The sequence below is a fragment of the Cervus elaphus genome, chromosome 11 (assembly GCF_910594005.1).
Source record: "Cervus elaphus chromosome 11, mCerEla1.1, whole genome shotgun sequence".
In the NCBI taxonomy this organism is placed as follows: domain Eukaryota; kingdom Metazoa; phylum Chordata; class Mammalia; order Artiodactyla; family Cervidae; genus Cervus; species Cervus elaphus.
The window spans coordinates 82,928,793-82,941,981 of record NC_057825.1 but is presented as its reverse complement, the minus strand read 5'-3'; the positions used below and the strand labels follow the sequence as shown (position 1 = coordinate 82,941,981).

At 42.2% G+C, this 13,189-nt stretch overlaps 1 protein-coding gene across 1 annotated transcript; it reads right to left on the bottom strand.

Moving 5' to 3' along the window:
- Nucleotides 1-4,680: 4,680 nt before the first annotated feature.
- LOC122703754 (cytochrome P450 1B1) lies at nt 4,681-12,720 on the bottom strand. The gene is made up of 2 exons (XM_043918213.1): nt 11,311-12,720; nt 4,681-8,510 (listed from the first exon to the last, which is right to left on the bottom strand). The coding sequence occupies exons 1-2, from the start codon at nt 12,342-12,344 to the stop codon at nt 7,922-7,924; spliced, it is 1,623 nt and encodes a 540-aa protein (XP_043774148.1). The 5' UTR covers nt 12,345-12,720; the 3' UTR covers nt 4,681-7,921.
- Between the last annotated feature and the right edge of the window lie 469 nt (nt 12,721-13,189).

Here is a 13,189-nt window from a genome sequence, read left to right as displayed (position 1 = left end):
AGGTGTGGAGAAAAGAGAACCCTCTTACACTGTTGGTGGGAATGCAAACTAGTACAGCCACTATGGAGAACAGTGTGGAGATTCCTTAAAAAACTGGAAATAGAACTGCCATATGACCCAGCAATACCACTTCTGGGCATACACACCGAGGAAACCAGATCTGAAAGAGACACGTGCACCCCAATGTTCATCGCAGCACTGTTTATAATTGCCAGGACATGGAAGCAACCTAGATGCCCATCAGCAGATGAATGGATAAGGAAGCTGTGGTACATATACACCATGGAATATTACTCAGCCATTAAAAAGAATTCATTTGAATCAGTTCTAATGAGATGGATAAAACTGGAGCCCCTTATACAGAGTGAAGTAAGCCAGAAAGATAAAGACCATTACAGCATACTAACACATATATATCGAACTTAGAAAGATGGTAATGATAACCCTATATGCAAAACAGAAAAAGAGACACAGATGTACAGAACAGACTTTTGGACTCTGTGGGAGAAGGTGAGGGTGGGATGTTTCGAGAGAACAGCATGTATATTATCTATAGTGAAACAGATCACCAGCCCAGGTGGGATGCATGAGACAAGTGCTCGGGCCTGGTGCACTGGGAAGACCCAGAGGAATCGGGTGGAGAGGGAGGTGGGAGGGGGGATCAGGATGGGGAATATATGTAACTCCATGGCTGATTCATGTCAATGTATGACAAACCCCACTGCAATGTTGTGAAGTAATTAGCCTCCAACTAATAAAAATAAATGAAAAATAAATAAATAAATAAAAAATAATAATGAGATGCTTAGATGTCTTTTTTTTTTTTTTTGGTCATATGACCAAATGGTGAACTTGAACCCCTGCACTGGGAGCATGAAATCTTAATCACTGGACAGAAAGGGGAAAAAAAAAAGTCAATGGCTTGTGTTTTCACTCACCTTAAAGTGTTTTTTGATGAAAAGATATTTTTAATACAGTTGAATTATTAATCCTTGATTTTATTGTTTATGTTTTTCATGTCTTATTTAGGAAATCTTCTCCTACCTAAAGAAATAAACATATTCTATTTTTAAAAAAATAGAAATAATGAGATCATGCCATATGTCATTGTGGATGCATGCATAAGGGAACACTTGTACACAACTAATGGGAGCGTGGGCTGGCATTCTACAGAACATGCTTACAGCACTTACATTATGTAGACAGAAATCTGCTTGTCCAGCATCTCTAATCATGGGTATGGTATGCACGGCAAATTTTTTATAAGTTGGCAAGGGAACACATACAAGGATGTTCCTTGAAGTTGGGGATACATGGGTTTGGGGGCCATCTAGGTGTCCATTCTCAAGAAAGTGGCTACAGAAAACGTGATGGATGAATACCACGGAATCTTAGGTAGCAGTTAAACCATGAGATCAGACAGAAATGGGTCTTTAAATGATGTGCTAAGAGAAGATTGAGCAACAGGATAAGATAGGAACAGCATTCACACAAACACATGTCTACCTTAAAAACACATGTATACTTTCCAGGTGGCACTAGTGGTAAAGAACCTGCCTGCCAATGCAGGACACTTAAAAGACTCGAGGTCAATCCCTGGATCAGGAAGATTCCCTGGAGAAGGGCATGGCAACCCACCCCAGTATTCTTGCCTTGGAAATTCCATGGGCAGAGGAGCCTGGCGGGCTACAGTCCACAGGATCGCACAGAGTTGGGCACTACTGAAGCGACTTAGCATGCACACACGTATACAAAACAATCACACACATTTTGTTGGGACACATACAAACAAAAAAAATTCATATTAAACAGTACTGAGATGGAAAGGAAAAGAAACAAAAGTAGGTGCCTAGGAATAAAAGCAGAATTAAACATTTTTTAAAGAAGCTGGAAGATTTTTCAGTCTGGTATAGAGATTCTGAGCCCTGACCAGCAGGCTTCTCAGGGGCTGTTGAGTATGTGCGGGAATATTGCATAATTTGTATAATATGGTGTTGTTTATTTAGCATAATATATTTAATTAGTTTATTTAGTCTTTCTATCACTTAAAGGGATCTCAAGCAGTCCAAAACCAATTCCAGTCGCTCCATCCACACTCTTCAAAAGCAGGCTTCCTGTTAACATGCCTCTCATTCATGCCTCGGTTTTGCACACTTTCTCTGGCTGGAGAGTCTCGCTATGCTATTGAATCCTATTCAATGTCTCTGAGAGCAGGAAAGGTTCTGGTTGGTCATAAGAGCCAACATGGAGTGTGGTGCACTCCTCCACTCCTATCAGGGAGAGTTCTCAAATCAGGCCACTTCACAATCCAACCTATGGATCAACTTCAGGCAAAAAATCCTGACCACAGATTACAGGAAAGAAGTTTTAATATTAGTAAACAAAATATGACCGCCCCCTTCCCCTTTTTAAAATTTTCTTGCTTGAGGAAGCTTCTTTTAGAAGGGAGGATTGTTGTGAGTCTTCTTGGCACAAGATACTGTCAGTGTGGCATGTGGCTGAGAAAAAGGAGGAGCAGTGCTGGTGAAAATCCAGGATCACAGGGACAGAAAAATGAACAGATTGGCTTGTACACCCAAACACGGGCGAGATGGGAAGTGGCAAGCTCTCCTGTTGAAAGATAGTGAGCTCTTGGGTCAGTTCGTCTCCAGGGAACCTCTGCACACTGACAGTTTTCAACATAGAAGTTTGGCCCATGACGTTACTGTCTCCCTCACACCACATTTTAGTTTCATTTTTTCTCCTTATACTTGGCTCTCGTTGAAAAGTGTCACTGAAGACCACATAGCCTGTGTGTGAGTAAATCAAGGCTCAACAAACAAACTTGCTATTTACCTACAGCTGTGTCTACCTGTTTAAGCTAGATTATTTTCCTCTGATCATCCCCATTAAAAATAACTGCTTCCAGGGGCTTCCCTAGTGGACCAGTGGTTACGAACCCACCTTCCAATGCAAGGGATACTGGTTCAATCCCTGGTTGGGGAACTAAGACTCTACGTGCTGCAGGGCAACTAAGCCGGTGCGCCATGACAAAAGAAGCCAGCGCACCTCAACTAGAGAGAGCCCGTGCACCACTATGGAGATCCAGAGCAGCCAAAGGAAAAAACACGTTAAAAATAATTGCTTCCAAATATTTTTGAATATATTAATTTCTTTTCTTTCTCTTCCCTTCTGTGAGAATTATAATAGATCAAAACTTGAGAGCAGAGTATGTGACTCACTAAACCAAAATAAGGGCGAGTTAACAGCCAAAACTTCTGTAGCACTTGTGCAGAAAAACTGACTTTGAAGTCACAGAAACAGTCTCTATGAGTTTGCAAGAGCCATGCCTATTTTATGTCCAAAACTGTATTCATTTCCCACCCTGCATTCTAGTCTTATACTCTACCAGATTGATTAGGTGGAATACAACTCTGCTTGACATTGTTGCAAACACCTGACCCCAATCACAACTTTGTTAAAGACATTTTTTTTCCTATGAAAATATTTATCTCACTTGTCCTGAAACTTCAGGACAATTTCCATGATTCTAGATGAATATATCTGGAAAGCAAGCAAGTATTCTCTTAAACCAATTTCTAACCATATCTTTGGGCTGCTAAAGTGAAAGAATCAATGACATTGTGTGCAATTATACTTCATAATTACTTTTCCTGACTTCACAATAATGGGAGTTAAAGTCTGAAAGAAATAAGGGGCCTTGACACTGCATGACCCTGACATCTGTGAGGGTGGGGCAGGGAAAGCCTGGAGAACCCCAGCAGGGCCCTGGGAAGTCAAGTCTTTACCAGGTAAAAAAGTCGGCAGAAAAATATTTCCACATAGTATATTACAGAAAACTCTCATCTATTCTATTTTATTGGACATTAATTGCATGTATTAAATAAGGCACATGTCCCTTATAAAATGAATGAATGGATGTTTACCACCTAAATTAAAAACAAAAGCTTTCATGTCAAAAGAAAACAAAATGAATGAAATACTCAAGGAAAAGGACTGGTGTGCTGCTGAAGGGGAAAAAACGTACTATATTTTTTACATGAAGCAGAAATACAAGGTCAGAGTCTTAAAATCTCAATCTATTCAACCTCTCAAAATCAGAAATTAATTCCTACTTTGCCAGGTGTTTGCCATTAAAATTTAACTGCTGAGTTGGTTCTTATAAATTCAAAATTCTTATCATATATGTAGGATTTTAAAAAATAAAGTGAATATTGTAACAAAATAGAAACAGACTGATGGATATAGAGAACAAACTAGTGGTTACCAGTGGGAAGTGGGAAAAGGGTCCAAAATAGGGGTTGGGGATTAAGAGGTGCAAATTACTATGTATAAAATAAATAAGCTACAAGGGTATATTGTACTACATAGGAAATATAGCTATTATTTTGTAATAACTTAAAATGGAGCAGAATCTATAAAAATATTGAATCTATGAACTATGCTATATTCCTGAAACTTATATAATATTGTAATCTACTGTATTTCAATTAAAAAATAGAGACAGAACAAAAATTTGGTAGGGAACTGGATGTGGAAAGCCTATTAAAAAGAAAAATGTAAAATGGCCAAAGAAAATTTTTACAATGCAATATTTTAAGTCAAGCACTTATAAATAGTAGTTAAAATGAATAAACACATTAGGCTGTATTTGCTACAACATAAAGTAAAACGTCCTGACAAGATTATGAAAGTGATTTTTATTATTTTGGCAGTGGTGTCCTATTATAGGTAATTACAGATATAGAATTTTTAAAATGTGGTATGTCAAACAAATGCTGTGTCCCCACAAATCTATTTCATTACAACCAAGTATTTTAGTTGCTGTGTACAGATGGAAAGCATACATGATAAAATACAAAAGCAAGAAAAGGTTAAATAAGAGGTTATCCTTGAATTATAAACATCTACTAAAGTATACCTTTGATTATACAGTTGTGTCATAGCTAAAAAGCATACAAATCCATACATAATGCTATGCAACTATTTGATCTAATATAGATCTAACATGAAAGTGTTAAGGCAGTAATAGCATTTCACAGGTAAAGGCTAAGTTCTGAGACATGAAAGCTTTTACATAATCCACAAAACAAACCTGAGACATCTTCCTCTTGTTTTGAAAAAAAAAGAAAAGCAATTTTGTTACTGAGTCAAAGCTTTAATATATAAATGAAGCATTTAATAAACAATATATTTAACTACTGCAATAACCTGGAGTAGACGTTCTGACTAAAATGGTGACCAGCAAATACATTCTTTCTCTGAAATAAAATTAGATTTTTCTGATTGAGCCTGTAACCTGATTACAGCAGCCCTCAAATTTGGTTATTTTTATTTGTCTGTTTTTGGTTTTGCTTTCCTTCCTTGAACTGGGTTACAAACATATTAAATAAACCAGGAAATCTCCCAGCACTCACCTCACTGTCTTCTTTGTAAACCCGGCTCTCTCATCACTGAAAGTGCCAGATGAATTGAGCCTACATACATAAAAACAGATCACAGCGCATCTGGGTCTGGTTGACTTAACGAGGCATCCAGATTGGTACACGATTACTTTTGCTGCCACAAGTCTCTCATAGTAAGTGGGCTAGGGCAGCCCCAAATTACAGTCTCAGCCCTGCTCAGGGCACAGGGAAGGGTAGATATCAATGTTTTGGAATAGCCAATGCCAAAAAAATTGAAACGTATTGGGTAAGCCTGATTTCTACTGTTGACTTTGGGGCCTTTAAAAACACTGGCACAGATTTTTTCATATTCAAGAGATACATCTGTGAGATTTTATTAATTAAAATTATATAAAATGTTTATTCATAAGAATTCCAAATTTTAATAGTGCTGCTATACTGTGGATTTTAAAAAATCTATGTGGGATTCAACACTAGCCCATGAAACACTTTTTTTTTCTAAATATTCATATTACAAATTAATTAATTTCTGAATGAGTGGGAGAATGTTTAGCCATCTTTCTTCCTTTTCGTGTTTTTCACTCCTTTCTCTTACCCCCGCACCGCCCCCTGCACACAAAATGATCATACACTCTTTCTTTTGTAATTTTGATTAAAAAGATTCCAAAAAGCTTAGTGAAATATAACAAGCAGTAAGCTTTTAGGACACTTCACAACTTCCTTTGTACATTTATGAGCAATGAAAGTTAAAACTCCAAACTTCACTTTGTACTTTTGCGACCTTCCATCACTTTTTGAAAAAAGGTTTTCAGGTTATTTACATAAACTGAACATATATATTTTGTTCAAGCTTTAGGTCTTCACAGTTACCAAAGTGACCTCCTGCTTAAGATCACTAGGTCGTCTTAAATAGCACAGCCGACCTGACTGGCACCACTGAAATCCAATGCAATCCTCGAAACAACCTCCCAAGACTATTTCTGACTTTCCAAAACACAAACACCGCTGCTATCTAAAAAAATTATTTAAAAGGAAAACTAGGTCCATTATAATGGGACTTCTCCACCATGTTATTTAATAAAGAACATCAAGATATTTCATGTGATTTTTCACTGTTCACCAGGCAGACACAGATTCAGTCTCCCTGCCTTCCACAGGCTAATGGCCAGATTTCCAGTAACTTCCTGGAACCCAATAATCAGAATGGCTTTAAAATTAAATTAAAATTTTAAGCATGACAAGAGTTTAGAAGTATAACATATGAACTAAATCAGCTTGGGAAAGATATTCTGTATTGTGAATATAAGTTTAATAAACATGCTGTAAAGTGATAAGGAACACAACTTTCAGATCCAATTTTGAGATTTTTCAATTCAAATTTCCAATGAGAGAAGAGACTGTGCTTCAACTTGGTTTCCATGATGTCCAAAACAGATAGTTGATTTAATCAAGCTCATACTATGTATTTGAATCAAAACTGCTTAAATTGGTTGTACTTTTCTAGCTGCTGTGACATTATAAAAGACATTGTTCAACTTTTCTTTGACCAAAATAACTAATACCATTTAATGATAAAATAACTAATACATATTGGTACTGAATAATTATGTAATATATATATATATATATACACCTTGAACACTATTTGGTGATTTTTTTTTAAACCTATGAGATTTATTGAAGTCAGTATGTTATAATCACAAATTTTAAAAGTTTAGCTGAGCTGGTAAATTTTTTTTCCTCATAATTGAAATTCTGTACTTTAGTAACCAAACAAGGTATGTCTTCAGCTTGGAATTTTTTACAATTTAACAATTTATAGTTTAAAATTCATGAAATCACTGAACCCCACTACAGCTGATCTCCTTCTGAGCAAATAACTTTATGACTCATCCCATAAAGTAAGAGGAAGCACATCAGTGGGCAAAAAAGATAAATCCACCCATAGATATTAGAGCCTAACTAAGCTATTTTATTGAAAAAGTGAGAAGGGAATTTCTGGTCTTTATTTTTTCCCTTATTACCCCAAATCACATCTTACACTGAAATTATTCATCTTTGCATATTCAACAATATTTCCTAAAACTGCTTAACACAATTTTCTATAGAGCATGCAGAACATAATCTTGGATCTCACCCTGCAAGGCATGGTTACTGAAATGCCTTTTTATTAGGTAGTTCTGTGTATATGTATATGTGTGTTTTAACTCCAAAGAAAGCTCCCTCAAGAAATTATTATTAGCAACATTCAATATACCTAAAAAAATTCTTTGGGCCCTCAAGCTCTTTCACTCAAAACATCTCCTGGAGCCCCTACACAGCCCAGGGCTCGTGAGGTACTATTCTGAAGACACGTGTGCAAAGCACATCATCTGTGGGTCTGTTGGTTTACGCTCATTTTAGAGACTCATTGAGAAAGTGGCACGGAGGAGCTAAGGGGAAAAAAAAAATCCCTGTAATTTTACTCCCATCCCCCAACCTGCATACTTATAAAATTTCTGCTTGCCTCTGGCTTCTCACTGGCACTCTTTCTCCGCTTGTAACTTTTGGACAGCACTATCAAGGAGCTCCATAGACTCTCTGAGAGTCACATTGATTTTAAATGACTTGGGTTTAATGGTCAGGCCGTAATTAAAACCCACTTTCGAAGGCTCGTCTGGATTGGCCCTGAAATTGCACTGGTGAGCCAGGATGGAGATGAAGAGAAACAGCTGCATCTTAGAAATCTCTTCCCCAATGCACCGCCGTTTGCCCACAGAAAAAATCATCACGCTGCCCGCCAAGTCCTTGTTGATGAGGCCATCCTTGTCCAAGAATCGGGTTGGGTCAAAGTCCTCTGGGTTCGACCACTTCACCGGGTCATGATTCACAGACCACTGGTTAACAAACACTACCGTGTCCTTGGGGATGTGGTAGCCCAAGACGGAAGCACTAGCTGTGGTGGCGTGCGGAATGGTGACGGGCACAAAGCTGGAGAAGCGCATGGCTTCATAGAGAAAGGCCATGACATAGGGCAAGTGGGGCTGGTCCTCCAGGGTGGGCAGCCGGTGCCTGCCCACCACTTGATCCAGTTCTGCCTGTATCCGCGCCTGCACTTCCGAATACCTGTTTGGTGTTAATGGCAGAGAGAGAAAATCAATGAGGAACACTGATCCTTCTTTCATCTAGAAAGCCCATTACAATTTATTTTTATACCACCGTTCTTTAAACTGGCTATCTGAATCAGTAATTGAATTAACATTTCCAGAAAAAAAAAATCTAAAACAGTTTCCTAATTTATCACTACATTACAAGATGGAGTATAACTGTTATATTTTCTGTAATAAGTCTCACACAGCTCAAACTCTCTTTCCCATCGTAAGTCAAAAAAGGGTCTAAGTTTTCTCAGCCTGAAAAAGCATGACAAGGATAAGAACGACTTCTCTCCACTGGATACAGCAGCAAGTGCCGGAGACATACAATACTTTTTAGGAACTCATGAAAACTCATTTCTTTTAAAATCAGAAGAATAAAAGCTTTTAGGCCAATGAAAATGTTTTATAACTTTAACATGCTAATCTTTATACCAATGTAGTCATAAAATTTAATTTAAAAAATTTTGTAGAGTAATGCATCTACAAAGGCAAAAGCACTTGGGTCCCACAAAAATTAAAATGTAACCCTGAAAGTGAATTCTTTTTTTCTTCATCTCCTGAGACAATTCCAAAGAACACAATATTCTCATTTTATACAAAGATCATTGGTATCCTGATAGATAAAGGTACATATCTTCTAACTTTAAAAGCAAATCCCTAATGTTCATGAGATTACGGTACAGACTGTAATATTTATTCACTGTTGCCGATAAAACTAGTACAATCCTTTTGGAAAACAAAATCTTATTACAAAGCAAGATCTATAAGGGTAACTCCTCCCCTCTTTTAAAAGCCAGTGATCCATGTCTGGAAATTTATTTTCAGGAAATAACTTAGCAGGTACAAAAAAAAGTAACCATACTAGCTAAAATTTTAAATATAGCTGAAACATTAAAATATAGCAGAAACATTTAAAATAGCTCACTCTTTAAAGAAATGTTTAAACAAACATGAGAAATGATTGTATATAATGATCTGTTACTATGGCAAAATATTATATAGCCATAAAAATTACTAAAATTATGTAGTAAAAATGACTAAAAGTTTAAAAGACAGGGAAATGGCCACTATATAAGTAGAAATGTAAGAAGTAAAAAAAATGTGTAATTATTGTGACTTTGAAAAAAAATTTAAGTGTGCCTGTGATGACATTATGGGTGATTTTTCCAAGGTTTGCAAACTTTTTTCATAAAGGGCCAGATAGTAAATATTTTAGGCTTTGTGGATCAAACCCTCTTACCTCCCAGCTTGTGCTATGAGGTGGAAGCAGCTATAGACAATACATAAATGAATGGGCGTAGTTGTATTTCTATAAGTTACATAAAAAATAAGAAATGCAATCTGCCAACCCCATCATATTGTCTTTTCACTAGAAAGAGGAACTTTTCATCAGCTAAAGTGAATTGAAAGTGACCCCCAAATTGTTTTATTCCCTTTTGCTGCCCAATTGGAGTACACGGAAAACGATTTACAATTTGGTTTCTGGTTAAAAAAAAAGAAAGAAAGGCAGTTTCAAAAGATAACATGCTCATCTAGGGAAGCAAAGGATTTATTGATCCCATTTTGGAATTGTCTTCTTCCTGATCTATTACTGACTCTCATGATACGATTTCTGCCCCTCCTCCATATGTGTTTCCATGATATTAATACTGAAAAGTGATTTTAAATATGCACTCCCCCCCCCCCCCAATTGTGAAAGCAGTGTCTAAGGAAATACGGGATTCTGATGCAGTGGATTCTAACAAAAGAAGTTGTTTTTATTTTCCAGCTTCCCCTACCTGTGCGCCAGATTACATAACCAGGATTTCTGGTCTCTCAAAGCAATCAAGACTTGGCTTGAATGAGACATTTGCCCCTGGTGTAAGGATGCCAGATAAAATACCGGCCGCCCATGTAAATCAACGGCTCATCTTTTAATATAACTATGATCTATGTAAAATTTATGTTATATTTGCTTGATCTGGGGATACCGGAGACATGTTTAATTCGTGCGTGTACAAATTTAGCAGAGGCCCGCGGCTGGGGACCAACTAACCCAGCCGAGCCCAGGGATCCGAGAGGTTAGCAGGTGCCTCCCAGATACTCAGCTTCCCTTTCTATAACAGATGCAGCTCAGCGTTCGCTAAAGTTACGGCTTCTCCTATTCTTTACACCTCTACGCCTAGAGCGGCGGTTTTATGCGCCCAGCACAATCCGCTGGTTTCTGGTCGCTTTCCTAAAGCTTTGGATTATCGGTCCTTGAGGCTCCGCCGCCGAACACTAGCTATGTCGCGATACAAAGCCTTTAAAGGGCGGTTGGCTTTTGGCTGCGGGGCCAGGCGGCCTCCAGTCAGCGCTGAAGACCAGCCGAGCCGATTAGGCGTGCTTACTTAACATATTTTTTTTTACTACGCTGCCCTTTCCTTCGGAACGTTTCCAATTTTGCTTCTCCGTGCCAATGTGGGAGATCGGGGGATGATCTTGGGCACTTAATCTTGCTATTCCAAGTGGTTTCACATAAATTTATTCCCCCTCGAAGCGGTGAGCTACAAGATCAGCGACGCCAGCCGTCCCGGCACGGTTGGGTGGAGCGTGCACAACGCATCCCGGCCAGCACACTGCCTTCCAGAGTCGCGCTTTCTGGACTTGGTCTCAGCTTTGAGAGGGGGGAACCTGCAGCGAAACCCCAAACCCTCCTTGAGCGCTAGTCGCGACCTCAGCACATTCTAATTCCACTCCACCTTTTACAGAAGGAAGGAGGAAGGCTGACCCAAGCCTCGTGGAGGCTTTACCTGGTGAAGAGAACGAGCAGCCACTGCAGCGCGGTGGAGAGAGTATCCTGGCTGGCGCCGAAGATGTCTGTGACCGTGGCGGGCACGTAGTCTACGTCCAGGCGCGGGCCACCATCGCCAGAGTCAGCCCCCGCAGAGTGGATGAAAGCGTCCATCATGTCGCGGGGGGCGGCCCCGGGCCGGAGGCTTTCGCGGTGCCTCAGGAACTTGTCTAGGACGAAGTTGCTGAAGTTGCGATTGAGCTGCTCGAATTCACGGAAGGCAGTGCGCACCGGGTTAGGGAAGCGCTGCAGCCAGGGCAGCACGTCCACCAGGCTGCCCGCGCCCACAGTGCGCCCAAACTCCTCGTTGTGGCTGAGCAATTCGCGGAACTCGGCGTCGTCGTGGCTGTAGCGGCAGCCGAAGCACACGGCGCTCATGACGTTGGCCACGGCCACCAGGGTCAGCGGCCGCGGGTCTAGGAAGGCGCCGCCCGCGCTGCGGCGCACCAGCAGCTCTACCAACTCCCGCGCCTCGCCTACCACGTGGCCCTCGAGGACCCGGCGGCCGCGCGGCTGGCGCGTGGAGAAGGCTCGCATCGTGCTGTGCGCCGCGCGCCGCTGCGCCTTCCAGCTCTCCGAGTACTGGCCGAAAGCCAGGCTGCGGCCACCCGACACCACGCGGAAAGAGGGGAAGGGCGGCCGGTCGGCGAAGGCCGCGCTCTGGTGCACTAGCGCTTGGCGGATGGCGCGCTCGCCGTTCAGCACCACCACCCGGCAGCTGCCGAGACGGATCTGGAAGACGTCGCCGTAGCGCCGCGCCAGGCGTGCGAACAAGAGGTGCGGCGCCGAGCCCATTGATGCCGCATTTCCGATCAGCGGCCAAGCGAAGGGACCCGGGGGCTCGGAGCCCGGCTGCCGCCGCCGCCGCTGCCTTAACAGCCACTGGCCCACGTGCACTGCGGCCAGTACCGAGAGCAGCAGAAGGAGCATGGTCTGCTGGGCCGACAGAAGGGTCGGCGACAGATGATCGTCCGGGCTGAGGCCGGTGGCCATGCTGGGGAGAGAAGGGCGAAGGCGTGACACTCAGGTAGGCAGAGAAAGAAGAGGGCGCCCCAAGCTCCTGCCCACCTGCCTCGGGCTACCGCGCGCTGTTGGGTAGGCAGGAGGTAGCACGTAGGTCAGTTCAGGGCTAGCTCACTGAAGAAGCAGTTAAACACGCCTCTTGCCATCCCAAACCCATTCCCCCAAAGCGAGGGGAAGGGTCGTGTTTCCGCCTCTCTATGACCGGATTCCCCAGACCCCGCCCCAGCCGCATAACGGTTCCTGCAATTCAAGTACAACACAGCGGGCATCAAGGTGTGGCGCTCAGTTCCCTCTAAGTGCCTACCACCCCGGCCCCTGCGACCCCCGCCACTTCTGATCTGCGAGAACCCACGCATCACAAGAGGCCGCAGGAAGGCGGCTCAGCTGACACTGACCTGCCAGGAGGCGCGGTTTCCAGCAGCGCCAGACGGCCGGCTCGGAGAGCGGACTGGGGCCCTTGTGGGGTTCAAGACCGCACTCTCAGTGTCTCCAGAAAATCGGAGGCCGGCCCTGGACACCTGTTGCCAGCTCTGGGAACTTCAGCGCCCACTCTGGAGTCTCTAGGGGTCGTCAGAGCCCGGGGCGCTCGGACTGGGATAGGGGTGCAGAAAGGAGTTTTCTTTGCCGAGCCTCGCTGCACCTGAGCCTCGGCAAAATCAGGGTTTTCTCAACGCGTGCGAGTTGCGATTGAGGGTCGATGAATGGAGTCAACTGCCAGCCCTCACGCCCCCCGCAAGGCTCTGACAGCTGGCGTCGCAGAGGCGTGGTCGGCTTGCACAGTCACTCTGGAGAGTAAAACGCGCCATCCCGCCTCT

Bases quoted from the DNA above. Each gene is read 5' to 3' on its own strand.
- LOC122703754 (XM_043918213.1), bottom strand. From the start codon at position 12,344: ATGGCCACCGGCCTCAGCCCGGACGATCATCTGTCGCCGACCCTTCTG. The intron at 8,511-11,310 runs GTAAAGCCTCCA...AACACCAAACAG, and splicing joins CTGCTCGTTCTCTTCACCAG to GTATTCGGAAGTGCAGGCGC.